This window comes from Electrona antarctica, assembly GCF_951216825.1.
Source record: "Electrona antarctica genome assembly, chromosome: 4".
NCBI classification, from domain to species: Eukaryota; Metazoa; Chordata; class Actinopteri; order Myctophiformes; family Myctophidae; genus Electrona; species Electrona antarctica.
The window spans coordinates 19,410,346-19,429,736 of record NC_136809.1 but is presented as its reverse complement, the minus strand read 5'-3'; the positions used below and the strand labels follow the sequence as shown (position 1 = coordinate 19,429,736).

Below are 19,391 nucleotides of genomic sequence, written 5' to 3'. Positions count from 1 at the left end.
ACTAACCTAAAACTGGAGTATGCGTGAACCTTTTGTCAATCCTCCACAGTCTCCTGTCCACTCCAGAATAGACAGGAACGTGGAGGTACAAGCTCAGAACTCCTTCCATGCTGCAGCAATGTTTTGACGTGCGTGCGTGCGTGCGTGCGTGCGTGCGTGTGTGTGTGGACAAAGTGGAGCAGCTTGAGGGTGAGCCATAAAGACCAGTGATTGGCCCCAATGTGGAAGATGAGAGTCAAGGGTCAAACCATGTCCATCTGTTGTGTCCTCATTCTCCAGAGGGGCGTGGTCCTGCTCCTGCTTGTGGTCATTACAGCTGTCATTCTACCCTGCTTGTTCTTCTTAAACCATTTATTTATTCTATTGTGTGCTGTTTGTTCAGTTCTCTCCTCTATCCTTTTCCCCCTGCCTCTTGCTTCTTTTCCTTTTAGTGATTTACATAAGATGGTTGCACACTGGTGTGTTTTTGTTTTTTTGTTTTTTTATTCGCTGTGTTTTGCAGATCTGAAAGTAGTAGGTTATCACTAGCTGTCAGCCTGTCACCAACACTCCACTAGACTAGAAATTGTTTTCTTTTGTCTCTGACTAATGTATTGTTAAACTGAAAACTATGGGTTGTGAGAAGGGTGGGCACTTATAAGCTTTTAGCTTCAGCCTTAGCCCTGAAACATGACTGCCATGATAATCATCATGACAGTCATGACGCAACTGCAGCCTGTTTTACGCGATCGCTACATTTACAGTCCAAACGTGTATATAAACATTCCGTTTTCAAATATAAAGTACTCACAATTTGTCCCACGGGTGTTAGAAATTTGCTGGTACAGCGATTAGCATTGCTGCATCCCGCGTTGTTTAATAAAAAGCATTTTTATCCGAGCTCCCCGGCTACTTTTCTCAAACGGGGTTCGTTTGGGAAATACAAAGTTGCACACCGGGAGCGCACTCGCCTATTAGTCTGTATTGGCAGTGCTGTCAGCATGGCTATATCGAACACACCCAGTGTTTCAAACTGCCACACTCCTCCCGACCGATAGGGGCGCGTAGTTGAAAGCCAATGGCAAAAAAACAGCTCGGACAAAAATGCTTTTTATTAAACAACACAGGATGCAGCAATGCTAATCGCTGTACCAACAAATCTCTAACACCCGTGGGACAAATTGTGAGTACTTTATATTTGAAAACGGAATGTTTATATACACGTTTGGACTGTAAATGTAGCGATCGCGTAAAACAGGCTGCAGTTGCGTCATGACTGTCATGATGATTATCATGGCAGTCATGTTTCAGGGCTACTTCAGCCTATGCCTTTTGATCACTTTCATGTGGCTGTTTTCTTTCCCTTGTTGATGTATAATTTGGTACTTGATATTGTGAACTAAAACTCACAATGTGATCAACTAAAATTAAAACTAAACCCCACTAGACAGCTGCGGAAAACTGATAAATTTGACCCCGATCCGAAATATTCGGCAGCAGTGTGCAAAAGTCATTGACATAAAGGGACGTAGATTGTTTTTTTTACGTCCTCTTTTTTTTGTTTTCCGCTCTGATATTTGGCAGAGAAATAACATACCAGTGTGCAAACACCTTTACTGTCACACAATCATCTTGAGAATTCAAGTAATGATAATAAAACCACTCCAATTTTGTTATCAAGGAGGTTTTCCCCAGACAGCAGCAGCAATCCCCTAACTGATTTACTTTCACCCCTCTTCCTCTCTCACTGTGGTGTTGTTAACCACATGAACCCTGTGTCCCTGTTCTGTACAAATTTGTAATAATCATTTGGTGAAAATGGCAGATCTCCTAGCTCACAACGCATCACTGCATCACGTTGTGAGATTGTAGACCTCAGCTTGTACAAGCTGAGATCTTGTAGTTCTCGTGAACCTTTTTTCTGCGAAGATATTTGGTGTAGAGGAAAACGATTTGGTTTGGAAATTAGGAGGGGGCCATTGTAGACCCCCTGAGGGACCCGTACAAGGTCTCATTGTTTCAAAGCGTTCTCTCCTCCTCTTCTGCCTGTCCTGCAGTCAGTCAGTTTATTATGTGCAGGAAAGGGACCATGGCAGTGGGAAAGGACCAGAGGGAGAGACATCAACGTTACTGTAGTAGGTCAATTAACCATTAAACCCTTGTATAATTCTTTGACCAGGGTCCCCCAGGGGTCTGTACTTGGTCCACTCCTTTTTTCCTCCCCTTTTTTGTGGGTTGGCTATTTTTGGTTGAATGTTCACCTAGTATGACATGCCCAGAAAAGGGAAGCTATGGTTCATGAACTTCATCATAAAGAAAGCTTTTCCCTACTCAAACCTGTCAAAGGCCTGGCGTGATTGAGTGAACATCATTTTATGCTTCTTAGCTGCTTTTGTATACTGTGTGTGTGTGTGTGTGTGTGTGTGTGTGTGTGTGTGTGTGTGTGTGTGTGTGTGTGTGTGTGTGTGTGTGTGTGTGTGTGTGTGTGTGTGTGTGTGTGTGTGTGTGTGTGTGTGTGTGTGTGTGTGTGTGTGTGTGTGTCATTACTTTGTGTCTGCCCTTTGTGTGTGTGTTGTATTTATATTGTGTATGCCAGGAAGTGGGAGTAGAGCCAGAGAGCTTGTGTGTTTACCCCAGCGGGGGGCCCAGGCTGTGCTCTGCAGACCGTCTACTTTCTGTCCGTCTGTCCCCAGTGTTGCCATGTCTGTTTAGTCTAAGCAACTTTGGTTTTGTTTTTTGTAAAGCAAGTTGAGTCGCGGGTTATTTTCTAAAGTGTAGTTGCTTCATCATGTTATTTATCCTCAAAATGAATATGCATTTGTCCGCGAATCCCCATCTGTTGTCAGGTGGGGACCCCCGTATAAGATTTGTGTATTTAAAATGTAGCCAATGTAATACAATAGTTACTGTGTGCTCATGTGTCCTATAGTTGCTTCTTTTGGGCTTGTTTCCATACACCTGGCCGCTTGTTTCTCTTGCAAAATCTGGCAACACTGTCTGTCTGTCCCTCTCAAGCAGAGGCTCAACGCGCTCATCCGGGACACACAGTCACAGTGTGACCATAGGTTTGGCTTTGAAATTCAAGTTCACAGTAAAATGAAATCCTCTGTTATTTAAACTCAGAGGGCCAGATTCACAATGCCGATTACGCTCATATCGTGAGCGTACGGACACTTACAAGCATTCCCACGCTACGTGTGGAATTCATGAACTTGAACTTGGCCGTGACGTTGGTGGACGTTGGTCGTAAAATCCGCTCATTTCCAAGTCAGCTCAGAGGGTGGTGTACCAGTGATCAAGCCATGCGTATATGTATTTAGAATGCTTTAGTCTTCATGCTGAATCAATTAATAGTCCCCAAACCTCAAAAAAGATATGTATGTGCCCAGCATTTGTCAACACACACATACATAAAAGAAGAAAATGTGTCGACTGCTTAGCTTATGTTATGCTGATGCAAATTCCACTGGTTTGTATTTGTATTTATTTTGTAGGCTATGTAGTTGCATTCAGAGCTGAATGATTAGGTCTCTCAGCATGTTGACAGAGACTCAGCCAATCAAAGTTTCACGTAGGCCTAATGATTTACATAGCCTTTGCTGCATGAGCACCTCTGCCTCCATTTGTGTCGTGGTATTAATTTATAATATTAACCCATTCAGGCCTGACGTCGAATTTAAAAAAAAAAGTTTTCTAAAATCATGACAATTTTCTGAAAGATTTGAGGCACATTTTAACGATTTTTCAAAAATAGCAGATCTACAAGCTCATAGCGCGCCACCGAGTGGCGCGCTATGAGCTTGTAGATCTGCTATTTTTCAATAGCTAAATTATAACAATGTTTAAAACACCAAAAGGGGTTCCCGCCCCAAAATGGGTTAATGGTTAATGTGGTTAAACGCTAACGTGACATGGATGCGTTCCAGGTCTCAATGGATTAATAATGTATATTGATCACATGGACGCCACACACAGATAATAACTCTTACCTTCATGAGGAAACGGCTATAGTTAGATCGGATGAAATCTATAGCTTTTCCGACGTTCAAAAACGGATTAATCCCTCAAGAAAAAAAAGAAAGAAAAAACTGGTCCGGGATGGATTAAATCTGTCCTGTGTCCATGTTCATTATTCCATTTGCTTTCCAAATCAGACGGTGCAGGGCAGGGAATCAATCACCCCAGTAATCAATCAATCAAATAGGCCTAATGAAAATGATCTGATTTTACCTGTGCAAAGGTGCAGTGCACAATTCATCAGTAGAAAGGGCTTTTATAATATCATTGCCGAGTTTTAATATAGCATTTGGTCGTGTGGTTGAACTGTACAAATACATTCTTATTATCGTGAAAGAACTTTATTAACATCAGTTAACTTATTAACGTTCTGACGTTCAGCAAGGAGTGAAGCAATCGTGTGCCAAAATAAGTTGGCAAGTTGACAAGCTCTATGCAGTGCTTCCAGGCCTGGTTCCGTCCGCTTCGTTTATAATTATATATACAGTATAACTTTGCTTGATGTCCGTGCGAGAGACTCGCCTGTCAAAATAAACTGCTCTACAAGCTCATGCAGTGCGGTGCATCGCGGAGCACCGTGTTCACTGTTGTAAGCTTGGGGATCTGTGCATTTTGCAGGCTGTGATGACGTTTTTCATCCGAGCACAGATATTTCCTGTTGCCTTATATGGCGTGGAATGGGCGTGGATGTTCCATTAAACCAGTCGACACCAGGCGAATCGCTTGGGAAAATTAATGAAGTCATTACGCCACCTTTGGTGAATGTCACGTGAGCTTGATCGGACTGATTAATACGCTATCATTATGCATTTCATTTACACCTGGTCGTATATTTCCGTTGTGAATCTTGCCCAGAGAGTGTACAAACGTAACCAAGACATTTATTATACTTTTTTTTTACACTCTTGGAGTTACAAATAGATAAATTAACACTGGGCAATTTACAAGAGTCAATGTCCGTATTGTGTGAATAAAGATGTCTTTCTTTTTTTTACAATATACGCATTTACGTTTTAATGTAGTGTATATAGAGAATATAGGTGCCGCTACCCGAACGCGTTCAAAGAACGAAAGTTCACGAACGCGTTCGTTTTATGGGAGAACGTGAACGGAACGTACTGCATTTCCGCATTTTGAACGTTGTTGTGAACGCGTTCATTCTGGGTGTTTGTGAACGCAGCTTGTCACGTTCATAACACCGTTCAAGTCTTCAAGAGGGTGCCAGATTTTCATAGAGCCTTCCATTCGAAAACCCTGCTAAAAAACCACCCAACCTGGCAACCGCACAGCGACTGCCTGTCACCCGTGTCGCACTCGCACAGTCGCACTAACAAATGCGTCATCACAACAAACAACAAGCAGCAGCATGGAGTCAATGGAAGAAGAGCCGGAGGAGGACGGCTCCTCCTTAGACTCACGTTCAGAGCCAGAATATGATAATTTGAAAGAATTTGTAACTAAACTCAGTACTGACCCAGACGGTAAAAATCAAACCTTTCTCTGTAAACTTTGTCCGCCTGGTTTGAAGAAGAAAGTCCGTTCATCGACGACGTCACTAGCCAACCTTAAACGGCACATTGAAAAAAAGCACCCGACAAGCCTTTCAAGGTATAAAAAAAGAACTAAAAAAAGAACTAATAGTTCACTTTTTGGAACCATGAACTTTAGTTCAAAATGTTGAATTATGAACTATGAACGGAACTAGTTCCTTTTTAAAATTTTGAACTTTGAACTGAACTAGTTCATAAAAAAAGTGAACTATCCCAACACTAAGGAGCAGATGATGTCATTACACAACGGAGGAAGTTCAGAGATCACATGTGTACATGTGTGTGACATGTGAATAGAAGAGTTCCGTACTCCTGTGTGTGGTGGTTCCCAGTGACCATTCTTCCATACGGAACAACACAACACAATAGAGGACACGGAGAGGTACATTATTCTGTGTTTATTTTTACATGTGGTTTAAGCCTCATTGTAAGGACGATATGCATGTGTTGGAATAGAACAGATAATGGAGCCATAATTTATTGGATGGTAGAGGGAATAGTTACACAGATCTACACCCTCTACAATAACAAAACACTGTCCTCTGTCAGTAATGGGCCGGGCTGCATATAGACTCATTCTAATGTCCAGGGAGAGAGGTGTGTGTGTGTGTGTGTGTGTGTGTGTGTGTGTGCACGCGCGGCATGCACACGTAGAAGTTATTTGACTCTGATTTATGTCTGGGTGTGTGCATATGGACACGTTATGCATGGTTGCACGTGCCTGCCCCACACCCCTGCGTGTGTGTGTGTGTAGTAATAGTATTGCTCCCACGACCACACCTTGTTCTTTATCTGTGTGTGTGGACAGTACCTCTGCTCTGAAGGGGTCATTGTCAGTCACCAATAAGAGAATGCCGCGCAACTGACTGTCCGTACAGGGGATGACATGGTATTAATATATACACACAGATGATTGTCCTTACAGCGGATGACATGCTAATAAATGATTACGCACACATGTACTTTGACGATGTTCTTTCTTTCCTCTCCATCATCCAGCCTTTGGGCTGCTCTTCACCGCTCACACAGTGTGATTGAATTAGCCTCCGATAGCGACGCTATCTATTGAATTAGCTAGTCATTACTTTCCCAGAGACGGATACGGGATGTCCCTCCCTGGGCTAGCTAAGCTAACAAGCTGTACAGTATGTATTGTATTATAGCGTGAATCATTCCTGATGGATTGCTGTTGTCACTAACAAGTTTTATGCGCGGTCAATAGCTTCCTTCAAGGATATATTTTATGTTGCCTAAGCACTCATGTGAGTGTAGCAATATGTGTTGCATCAGCACTTTGATAATAACATACTTTCAAAACGTGTTGTGCTGGAAGTAAAATAAGATAGGTTCTTGCTGCATAAGTTGTTTAATAATAACTTATAGGCTACGGTATTAAAGCTGTGCTCTTTGCACCAAATTGACCATCTACAACTGTTCTGCACGAGTGGTCAATTAATATAAAACTAGACCTGTACATGCCCGTCGCAATCGGGCACGTACAAAGCAAAAGAAACTGTACACACACGTATGCACACGTACGCACGCAGAGATGTGGCGCATTATATAGTAGATATTTAAAGGGGCATTCAGTGATTTGACTTAATTCAAATATCACTTATTTTTTCTTTTTTTCTGGATAATCCTCCCTACTATAGAGTGTGCTGACCATATAAGGAGTTCCTCCCTGTCCCCAGTGAGCCCCTGGGGTCAAAAAACCCTAGTTTCAGTTTTGGTGGCGGGTGGCAAAACCTTCATCCAATCAGGATGAGTGGGGCCTTCCTCCAATCATGATCGAGTGGGGGCGGGCCTTGGTGCACGTGCTGTTGGTCTGTTGCACTTCCCCCCCACTGTAGAGTGTGCATGTGCACATTTTGTTACCGGGGCGGACTGGGTGGTTTTCCAAATCACCCAAATCACTGAATGCTCCTTTAAGAGAATTCGTTGTTAAGCTTCCTTTTAGCATGTTAAAGTGAATTACTGCTAATCGAGTCAACATTGAATAAGAGTATAAACAATAAACGGTAAACAATAAACAGAAGTAAAAAGGTCTGTCTACTAAAAGGATTACTGGTAAATAATGGTAAATGCATTTATATAGCGCTTTTATCCAAAGCGCTTTACATTGACACACACATTCATACACCGATGGCAGAGGAAACCATACAAGGCACCAACCTACTCATCGGGGAGCAGTATGCGCATGCATAAAGTGAATGGGAAATCGAATGGCAAATCAAGTGGCCAAGTGACTTGACAAAGTGGGTTTAATGTTGTTTAACGTTGTTTATAATGCAATCAGATTCTGTTTGGATGTATGGGGTATCAAGGCCAGAAAAGTAGTTTTTTGCCACTCAGTAGGCGTTCCCACATAACTTCCGGCCGGGTATGATGATGATGTCACGCGCATACCCTCTATAGAGCGTCGCAGTCCCGCCCCCTACCATGGACCAGGAAATGAATCCCAATGCATTTTTCCCATAGACATTTCAGCAAGTATTTATTTAAAGACGGTTACGCCGCGGACAAAGCCAACTCGAGTCGTGACAACTCATGACAACACAAACAATATTTTGGACCAAACAAGTAATTACAAAGAAGAAAAACAACAAAAAAGTGTTGTAACCTGCCGTTTTTTTCTTCTTTCTAATTATTTGTTCGGCCCAAAAAATTGTGTTTGTTGTCATGATTTGTCACGACTCGAGTTGGCTTTGTCCGTGGCGTAAACGTCTTTAAATAAATACTTTCTGAAATGGCTATGAGGAAAATGAACGGAGAATCATTTCCTGGTCCATGGTAGGGGGGCGGGACTGCGATGCTCTATTAGGGGTTCAGCATCTTGCTCAAGGGACACTTGGACAGTAGGGTTACCAAGCGGCCGCTCTACCCCTGAGCCACTGCTGCCCCTCTACCCCTGAGCCACTGCTGCCCCTCTACTGGATTAGAAATAAAAGGACCGTGGCAGAGCACATAATCTCAACACATTAAATCAACTGTAATGTTAACCTCTCCACCTATGTGTTCAGTATGTGTGGATTATAGATGGCATGAGGTAGAGTAATCTTTATGTGATGACACACGGCTTCCATTGTGGTTGTACAGCAAATTCACCATCCTGCACCAATCCACACAACACAGCTGGACTGCAGATTAGCAGACAAACTGTACTGTATCTGTACTGTACCTGTAGTAGGCCTGTCACAATTATTACATTATCGCCTAATCGTAATTTTTGTGTAATCGTCATAATCATTTTCCATGTTGAAAAATTTTCAGATATTTAAAAAAAAAAATTAAAAATAGCAGAAATAGCAGATCTACAAGCTTACAACGCATCACTTCAGCTATTTCCGCTATTTTTTAAATTTTGGGGAAAGTATAACACTATTAAATGTGTTTTTGTGATTTCTTATTTTCTTTTGTATATTCAAGTTATTGGTCATATCAGCACTGTGCAATTTCTGATTATGAAGCCTAAAAACCAAACCGAAATTAAATTTGTAGATTCTGTTCCAATGTTCAATGCCAAAAAAACAAAACAAATTAAATCGTTAATCGCAATTATTTGTGTGTGTGACAATTTATTGTCAACTTTAAAACGTAATCGTGACAGCCCTATGTACGTGCCATGACAACACAGTTCTAAGGAAACCATTAAACATCACCCCCCACATCCACTGTCTGTGTGTCTGTAGTAGGAGAATCAGGCCAAACGTTCAATTGGAGCACTACAGTTTGCTGGTCTATGGTTGGCTTGCCTCCACACGGGAGACTGAGTGATGGGGATGGTGGGTGCAGGGCACACACACACACACACACACACACACACACACACACACACACACACACATAGAGATGGGAGAGGGAATGAAGACGCAGTACGAGAGAGAGAGAATTTTTGCCATCTTTAATTCAAGCGATGTGGCCTGTCTGAGGCTTTGAATCACTAGCAGCCAGGTTGTGAAACACCGTAGCTTCTAAAAAAGATGCACTTTTGCATAGAAAGTCAGCATCAGCGAGACACACGAGCAACACAGTGTAAATGTAAAAGCAATGTTTCTGCAGTATCATCAAACCCATGCTTTGGGCTTGCTTTGGGTCCACTGACTTGGCGAGAATATTGCCGTGAATATGATTTCGGCACACCATATGATGAAATATAAATTGGACTTTAAGTTGCTGGGTCTGATCACCCAAAGTAAGCCTGGTTGTCTTTTTTCAACCTCATGGGAATGTCTGGATTAATGAAAAGAGAAGGGAACCTGCACACTCATATGCTCCAAAAGATACATTTATTGACGACGTTTCGAGCCAAGGCTCTTCATCTAGTCAAACTCAAGATGTCAGTGATCCACCCACTTAAGTAGACACCCACGGGTCACGTTACTAGTCAGTGGGTGGAACCAACACAACATGGTCATTAGATCAATTAATGAAATATCATTAAATACAGTGTTACACATTTCTCAGTGGAATAAGCAAAAGGACATCATGATTTATATAGAATCTAAGAGTGATTCACATAATCAAGTATTATTACTTAGGCAACAATTCAAATATATACAGCATATACAGCATACAATAAAGAAATTATAAAAAATGGCTGATGGGGAAGTCCTCGTTCATTCCCTTTGGGGACATTGTATTTAAGGTGTAAATCCAAAAGGATTCACGTTGTAGCAACAATCTATTCAGATCCCCTCCTCGCCTGGGGCATTTTACATTTTCAAACCCTGATATCTAAGAGTGGCCACAGTGTGTTTAGCGGACATAAAGTGCATTGCAACCGGGCTTTGTCTGGATTAAAAAAATATTTATTTTCCAATTGCATAGTGTTGTGACATAACATTCCTCTGATGTGATATCAGAGGAACCATCCTGGAACCCAAATTGCCCCGCTAAGCCAGATGGGTCTGAGTGTGAACTTGGATGTATTGAGTCACTCCTTCAGGTTCAGTTTGGAAACATGAGGGCGTTGACCACTACACCCTCAGTGAGAATGTATCAGTAAGATTCTGTGTTGATTTAACTCGTAACAGCTGTGTACAATGGATAGTACATTAACATAGTGTATGTTATATACATTATAATATTATACCCATGTGAATGAAGTTGTATCATGGCGTGTGTGTGTGTGTGGGGGGGGGGGGGGGGGCTGCCATCAAAGTTGTGTGTTAGCCTCCTCTGGTGATGTCACTGGCTTCTCCTTAATCCTTTCATCACATATTTGAGGGGAAACACCGGGCAGCAAGCCAGCAAACTGCAAACATTAGCCCCCACTGCTATCTTATCAGCTGGCAGTGGCCATTGCACCGACCGGGGCTGGCTACAAGTGGTTAGCCTCTTCCTGCCTCTCCTGTAATGTGAGCCGACACAGCCAGTGCCAGGATGTGATATCTCTCTCTCTTTCTCACAGAACGCTCTTGCTCTCAAGCCCAAAAATAGCAGATCCACAAGCTCACAATGCATCACAGATATAATATATTGTGAGCTTCTAGATCTGCACTTTTTGGCATGCGACAGGATGGAGCATAAATTATTCATTAGTCTCTTGCATGCTTGCTCTCTCTCTCACTCATTTTCATTTGCTCTCTCATCCTCGCTCTCATCCTCTATATATCTTGTAGTGTGTGATTCCATTAGGGTATTAGATAGATAATTGCTGTTGACTCCATTCAGAGCCGTTGTATCTCAAGACAGGATAGTGTTATCATTAAATTGGAAGGGGGGGGGGGTCAAGGGAAGTGAGGGGTCAAGCAGACGGTTGGAAGTCCCTCCCATCCTTATTCCCTGGCTCTGATCCAATACTTAGAAAACACACACATCCTTCCCTAGCTTCCTTTCATGAGGTAGTATCGCTGACCCAAACGAACGGAACGTGGAGGAAAACAAAGGAGAAGCTGTCATGAATTGTGGCCATGCAGAGGAACCAGAATCATCAATGAGCGCAAGCAGCCTTGTGAAAACCTGCCATTGTACAGGTTAACTCCTTCAGACCCAAGGCTGGAAAAAAATACAGAATCACACACACACACTCACACTCTCTCACTCACTCACTCACTCACTCGCTCTCTTACCAACTTCTCTCAAATTCCAAATAAATCATTTGCAGAAAATGACAACTGCTAAATACGTGTTTTCAGACCTTGAATTATGGAAAGAAAATATTAAATATATATATATATTATTTCATAAACATCACATTACTATAGTGTTTCAACTGAAGAGTTTTTAATGTTGTACTACTACACTATATTTGCCAACTGAGGACAGAAGCTGAGGACAGAAGCTTTTATACTTTTCCTCGTTAAAATAAGATGTGGGACAGGTGATCACCTAATCAGGAGAATGAGGTGTGCTTGTGTTGGAACCCAACCGTGTTGCCCTCTCTCACTGACACCACCAGACTTGGAGAGGAAACAGGAAAGGCCTGAGAGTTTTTGGTGTTGGGAAGGAAATCCTGTTTGGAGGCGTGCCCCCTCCTCCCTCACTTCACTCTCTAGATGTCTCTTTCGTCTTCTCTTTTTTATAGTTTTTCCCACCCCAAAAACCATCATTTTGCTCTCGGTGTGGCTTTCGCTACAGGCCGAGCTTGGATGCGTTGTTGTGTGCTTTTTGGACAGTTTGGGTCATTGTTTTTGGGGGAACAATGTGTTGGCATGGAGACGAGGAAGACGAGGACAGCTCTGAGGTGAACAGTTGTTGTTTGTTTACTTTCTTGTGCCTCACACTGACTGTGATTTCTTGTGATTCCTTCTCTCACTCTCTCTTGCTGCTCTCCTCATAGTGTGTCCCTTGTCACTGACTTAGGTGTTTTGCTAGGTGTGACTGAGAGACTGTACTTGTGATTGTTATGTTTTTTTACGAAGCGGCAGTGCCCTCTGTACCATGCTGCTGGTGTAAACTGTCGACAGGGAGATATTATGTGGTAGTTGACTGTAGCTGTGTGTTTTAATGGTACTGCTTGTTCTTTTACAACCTTTTTTTTATATACAACTTTATGAGATCAAGTACTGAGTGACAGGAAGGAAGTGTGATAACAAATTCAAATAATATTGGCCACCACATAGCCCCCTGAAACACGTGTGCTCTGTCAGAGCACGAATAGTATTCTTAAACTACTGTTTCCATTGTAAATATATTTGAACAGTGCAGAGAGGTTTGGTTTGATTTCCTCCTCCCATGTTGTTGACCGTTCACGTTGTCATCATCTCTACCCTCATCTTCTCCCTCGCTGCTCACTATCTCTTTCCTCTCATTATGGCTGTTATCCTGCCCACCATCTCTTCCTTTACCTCCCTGCTCGCTCTCACCATCTCCCCATAACAGACATAGTAGTACTATACTAGTAAAGGTTCATAGTGTGGTAAAAGTGGCCTACATATTTGATGATATATATATATATATATATATGGTATATATTTTAAACCACATGGGCTATGCCGATTCTGGCCATGTAAACAGATGTCATGGGTGAACATTAATTTTGTCAAATGGCTTATCTACAAGCTCACAATGTGTCGCATTGCGACCTGCCATGAGTTCGTAGATCGGCTATCTTTGACAAATCCATTTGGTGTAGTGTAGACTAGAGCAGCGGTTCCCAAACTTTTTAGCCTGTGATCCAAAAGAGCAATTTGATGTCTCCCCAAAGTAGTGAAAATAGCAGATCTACACATGTCACTTCGCGCCAAGTTGTGAACTTGTAGATCGTCTATTTTACTACTACTTAATCATTTGTTTCTAATTTATGGAATTTCTTAGATTCTTTCTTTGATTTCATCATGAAATTACTGGAAAAGATCTTTGAATTTTGTTTTTAAATTCATGAAAAACACGAGTTGAGTGTTTTTTTATTTGTTTATTTTTTAATGTTTTAAAATAATAATTAAAAACTAATTGTAGGAAACCGAAAATAAAGGGATCCATAAATATGTGTCTGCCCACAAATGGGTCCCGACACACTGTTTGGGAAACAGTAGACTAGGGGGTCCATGGAAAAAGTTGATCAAGTACCTATTGTAGGACTAGTAGCATGCCAAAGTTTGTGCTATTGCCATTGAGAATGCATTGGGTGTTTAAGTTAAATACGGGGGGGACATATTTTGACAGCAGAAACTGCCTGTCATAATTTCTCCCTATTCCAAAGCCCCCCCAGGTACATTATATATTTAAACTATTTTCAGCAATGGTACACTTATTTTTTCAGTGGGTAGATCTTGTTGAGCTGGTCATTTTGAAAGTAGATCTCACGTCATAAATGTGTGGACTCCTATAGGGTTTGAAGAGGTTGGGTTACGTATTTTTTGTCATTATTTGTCATATGATACTTTATTGTTGGAGGTCTATTTGTTGGCTTTGTCATATGATACTTTTATTGTTGGAGATCCGAAAATTTTTCTTGCAGCAGCACCATTATGTTGTTGGTGGTAACAATTCATATTCATAATTCATATATGTTGGGAGTCACAGTGATCATACTAAGGCTTGTTTGCTAAGGCTTCTGGCTTTCTTCTGAGGTGGAAAGCCTGGTGACGCTTTGGTTACTTTGCCACTCGATGTGGCGCAAATCTTTGAATATATATTCTTTCACAGTGAACATTTTTAACTCAAATCTCTGTCTTATGATTTAGAAGTCATTTTTTAAATTTCGACATCAGACCACCATACGCATACCATCTGTTAATTTCTCTCTCTGTCTCTCTGTCTGTCTGTGCAGAGTGACCCGGGCGGGCTGTCTGTTCTGGAGCAGCTGGGCATGGACCAGAGCTCCGACTTCTCCGACACCAGCATGCAGCAGCGGCTGGACGAGGAGCGCGAGAAGATCCGCAGGGAGATCCGCAAGGAGCTGAAGATCAAGGAAGGAGCTGAAAACCTGCGCAGAGCCACAACAGACAAGAGGAACGCACATCAGGTATGCCATGCTGGTGTACTAAAACGAGTCACCTTCACTGCTTAAGCCCAATTTATCATGCGTTCCAAAGCATAAATCAGGATTTAGACCAGTGATTCTCTACCCTTAAGTTTTCATTTCTTGTTTAGGACTGTCACGATTACAAATTTAAGTTGACAATGAATTGTCACAAATATAATTCTTTTTTTTTAATTGAACATTGGAATGTTAGAATTTGTATTTCTGTTGGCCTTTGTAATCACAAATTACAGATATAACAAATAATTTAAATATACAAAGAAATCACTGACACATTTAATCATCTTTTAATATTGTTTTCTTTCTAAAATCTTTACAAAGTAGCGGAAATAGTTGCCGCTATTTATTTTTATAAATGTTTGTATATTCGTATGGACATTTTTGGAAACGATTGACGATTATGCAAAACTAATTGTGATTATCTCAAATAATTGCGATTAGGGGGTTATGTAATAATTGAGAAAGGTATATTATTGATGTGTTGAACGGGGCTCACTGTGAATTGGGATGGATTTAGATTGATTGTCACGTGTTTTCTATTCTTCCTCCCGTCGATGTGAAAGTGTTCCCAATGATGTTGTTCACCCCCTGTCATTTTAGGCTCTCAAGAGTTAAAGATCTTTTAAGGGTCCATTTAGTTACCAACTCTCCATCATTTAGCTGTGGACCACCTGGAACCCCCTCAAGTACCACTGGTGGTCCCCGGACCACTGGTTGAAAACTACTGGTGTAGACCAGGGGTTCTCAACCTTTTTGGCTGGGGACCCCCGGAAATGCTTTGGCCATGTCTCGCGACCCCCGCCCCGCCCCCCTCCCCACCACCAATACAAACTGACTGCAAAAATAACCTTAATAATCGAGAAAATGTATCATAAATGAATACTGAAAACAGATAAGGAAAGTTTATGCATGCACCACGTACTTTGTAAACTCTTAATTCTCATTTTCCAGCCATTCAGTTGCAAAAAACAAAACAAAAAACCATTTTTTCTTCTTTTTTTTGGGAAATTATTTGGGGACCCCCCAAAATAATTTGGCGACCCACAGGTTGAGAACCTCTGGTGTAGACAGCCCTTTATCCTGCAGCAGCAGCACTAAGGTGGATGTGGATGTAATGCAGCCATTCTATCAAATTACTCTGTTTACATCCTGCTATTAAATGCTGCAGTGTCATACAATACTTGCTTAATGGCTGGAACATTGCCACATTTTGCTTGACCATAATCTCTCAAGAACAGATTCGAAGAGGTTGCTGTTTTTCCTTTTGCTTTTGCTGCTGGGTCCCCGGATTTGCTTGACCATGGCACCCTGCAGTTTACACTAATATGTTCATGTTACTCTGATCAAAGTTCCACAGACTTTGTGAATATAAAGCTATTACATCATAGAGGTTACAGGTTGGTTACACACTGCTCATCTTCATAGTCAATCACAGTGGTACCCATTCTTTATGATGGTACACACCCATTTCCTGTTAGATTATTTCTGAAAAAGATCCACACGTATCGACACGTTGAATCAATCAACTCAGTGGAGCTGAGTACTATTTTACCAGTGTTGCAGACTCTATTTTCTCTTCCTGGTTACACAGGTGGACCTGATGTTAGTTCAATTTAACATTGTTATTGTTAACCACTTAACCCATTCAGGCCTGACGTCGAAATTTAAAAAAAAAAGTTTTCTAAATCATGACAATTTTCTGAAAGATTTGAGGCACATTTTAACGATTTTTAAAAAATAGCAGACCTACAAGTTCATAGCACGCCACTCGGTGGCGCGCTATGAGCTTGTAGATCTGCTATTTTTCAATAACTAAATTATAACATAATGTATGTAACCACCAAAAGGGGTTCCTGCTCAAAATGGGTTAAGCACCTGTTTTGCCTTGATCCTTCTTTTTATTTTATTTTCACCTATAATGACGTTCCCAAAATAGTAACGTAGTATCTTTCACTTCCTGCCTTTGGCTGGACAGTTGGTGCAACAATGTATGAAGCGGACATAATATTTGTTTGTAGCACCAAGTACAACCTGGTACCTGGTGCTTGTCAGTTGTCTCAGAGTGCCAGCTGAATAGTGAGTACCCCTGGTGTAAATCTGTGGTCTGTGGTGTTGCCTTCAGGTGGACAGCCAGCTGCGGAGCTCGAACCGGCGGCTGGACAGCCTGCACGCTCAACTACAGGAGCTGGACGCACACATCGTGGTGAAGGCAGTGACAGTAAATGACAGTGGCGATGACACTAAAGGTATATAGTGTACCGTATATGAATGATGAAACGGTCACTGGTATAATAGATTTGTATGTAGAGATTTGAGAGGGGCATAAGCTCTAAATAAAGGAAAGCTCACAGTATATAAGAAAGCCATCAGTCGGAAATGGCTACAGGTCACACCTCCTACCAAGGAAGATTGGATTACAGTAGTCAACGAGATGGAAAACTTGACCCTCTCTCTTAGGCTGAGGGCGGAACAATATCCGAGGAACTGGAAGAAGTGGACATCTTTATTGTATGTTGGGAAATGTAGCTCATAATTTGAATCGTTGAAAAAAAGAAAGAAGTGTGAGGCGATGCTTTATGGCAGTGGCTATCAAGCCTTCTCATATCAAGGTCCATTACTCTGCATTTGAGCCATGGACCACCAGTGGATGCGATTTAGCCTCTCAGACCCAAGACTTGAATATTTTGTTGTCGTTGGATAGGATTTTGTCCACAATTCCATGCTGTATTGATGTTGGTATCATAGGAGAGAATAACAGTCTTTGATCAAAATATAACAATTATTCTATATTCTCTAATTGTGTAGACCATTTGGTTTGATTTTACACTCGCAAGAGTTAAAGAACTAATAAGGATAAATTTAGTTACCAACTTTCCATCATTTAGCTGGTGCTTTATGGCAATACATTCATTTAAAAAAAAAAAAAGGAAATATCTAAAAAGTTGTGATCTTTCATTTCTCTTTCTCCGCTCCGTTAGATGAGTGTCCTCAGTCCCCGGGGATGGAGAGCCGGAGGTCGGCCCACCAGGACCGCATCGCAGCCTTGGAGAGACAGCTCAACATCGAACTCAAAGTCAAACAGGGAGCGGAGAACATGATTCCCATCTACGCCAATGGATCCACCAAGGTACCGCACGCACGCACGCACGCACGCACGCACGCACGCACGGGTCACACGCACACACACAAGTTACCATGAAGGTGAAACAGGGAAATGTGAGCTTAGAGCATGATTTTTCTTAGTTGTGTATAAATTAAAGGCGGCAGATTTACAAGCCCCGTGCTTTGTGAGCTCATAGATCTGCTACAGTGTATGTTCAAAATGTGTGTATCAATTAGGCTTTACATTAATCTACACAAGTGAATAGCATGATCCTCCCAAGTGAAGGGCGGTATTTTAAGACTGACGGAATCTGCTGCTCTGTTAATATTGAGGTGTACATGCACACACACACACACACACACACACACACAACACAGCTGTGCATAATGCTGACTCAGGTGACAGTGTCCTCTATCCCATGGATCCTCCATCCAACCTTATCTCACACACACACACGCACGCGCGCACGCACGCACGCGCGCGCACAACCCACCACTCCCCCACCTACCCTGTTTTATGCAGTACTCATCTCACCTATTTACCCCCACTTACCTGCAATTGGGACTAGTACAAGGCCTGAAATGAAGCAAGGTGAAGAGGTATAAAAATGCCTCATCTTTAGCATTAACCTCTCCTCAGGTGCTGGAGACAAAAACCAAAATCCTACCGTGAAAAATTCTGATCGTTCATTTTAACTTGTGTACCAAATGGAGCCGTTACACTCCCTGAGTCACTTAATGGATAAATTAACCCTTTTTTAGACTTGAAGATGTAGGAAATACTACATTAATATAGTGGTTGCAAAGCTATCAATTGATTGTCCGTGGTGGGAGTTCTGGTCTGGTTTTGGTGGATATTAAGTGGTACTACTTTTGGTCAGGGTCATTTTAGATTTTTTCTTTGGCTATTAAAAAATGGTAGATATACAAGCTCACACTGCAAGCTTGTGTTGTGCATGTGCTATTTCTTTTTTAATCTTGAAAGTGAGAAGTAGGCATTTTCAGAATCTGACTCAGGTCAGAGGACGGGAACCCCTTTTGGTGTTTTAAGCATCATGTTCTACTTTAGCTATTACAAAATAGCAGATCTACAAGCTCATAGCGTGGCCCTGGGTGCCGCGCTACGAAAATATGATGTTCCCTGGTCGGCGGCCAATTACATATATATTTGGGGGTATACTTGACATGAAAATGTTTGAGAAAGACTCAGAAAACTGCCAGGATTTTAGAAGGCATTTGTAGAATCGTCCTCGGGTCTAAATGGGTTAACCCATTTTGGGCGGGAACCCCTTTTGGTGTTAGCATTACGTTATGCTTTAGCTATTGAAAAATAGCAGATCTACAAGCTCATAGCGCGCCACCGAGTGGCGTGCTACGAGCTTGTAGGTCTGCTATTTTTGAAAAATCGTGAAAATATTTATTTCAGAAAACTGGAGGATTTAGAAGATTTTTTTTTTAAATTTCGATGTCAGTTCTAAATGGGTTAATGTGATAATCCAGAGCAGTTCTACTGCGTATCGGTCTGTAATGGATGTGAAAATACATGAAAAACGCTTACCAATGCATTCTGTAAGATAAGATAAGACCTTTATTGATCCCGCGAGGGAAATTCAGTTATCAAAGGCAGCACAGCTGTGTGTCGGCATAGCTCGGCAGCATCCAGGCCAGTGCTTCACAAAGTGGGGTCCGGGACCCCCAGGGGTCCTTGGGGGGGATTGCAGGGGGTCCTCCCAGCCAAATAGTTTATTTTATTTTTATTTATTTTTAAGAATTGTTTTTGGCTTCTATTGGTAGTTATTAGTGAAGACAGACAG

The 19,391-nt window shown here is 41.8% G+C and overlaps 1 protein-coding gene across 3 annotated transcripts in view; it reads left to right on the top strand.

The window, feature by feature from the left end:
• Positions 1–19,391, top strand: part of pkn1a (protein kinase N1a) — a 65,390-nt gene that overhangs the window by 22,710 nt on the left and 23,289 nt on the right. Inside the window, exons 1-4 of one of the 3 annotated variants that reach the window (XM_079500205.1) lie at positions 11,903–12,234; positions 14,263–14,457; positions 16,598–16,703; positions 17,454–17,602. In XM_079500205.1, the coding sequence (XP_079356331.1) occupies positions 12,193–12,234; positions 14,263–14,457; positions 16,598–16,703; positions 17,454–17,602 (492 nt within the window). In that variant the 5' untranslated portion in view covers positions 11,903–12,192. Of the gene's footprint in view, positions 1–11,902; positions 12,235–14,262; positions 14,458–16,597; positions 16,722–17,453; positions 17,603–19,391 lie in introns of those variants that run through there. The other 2 variants (XM_079500204.1, XM_079500206.1) reach the window with 2 other exon arrangements.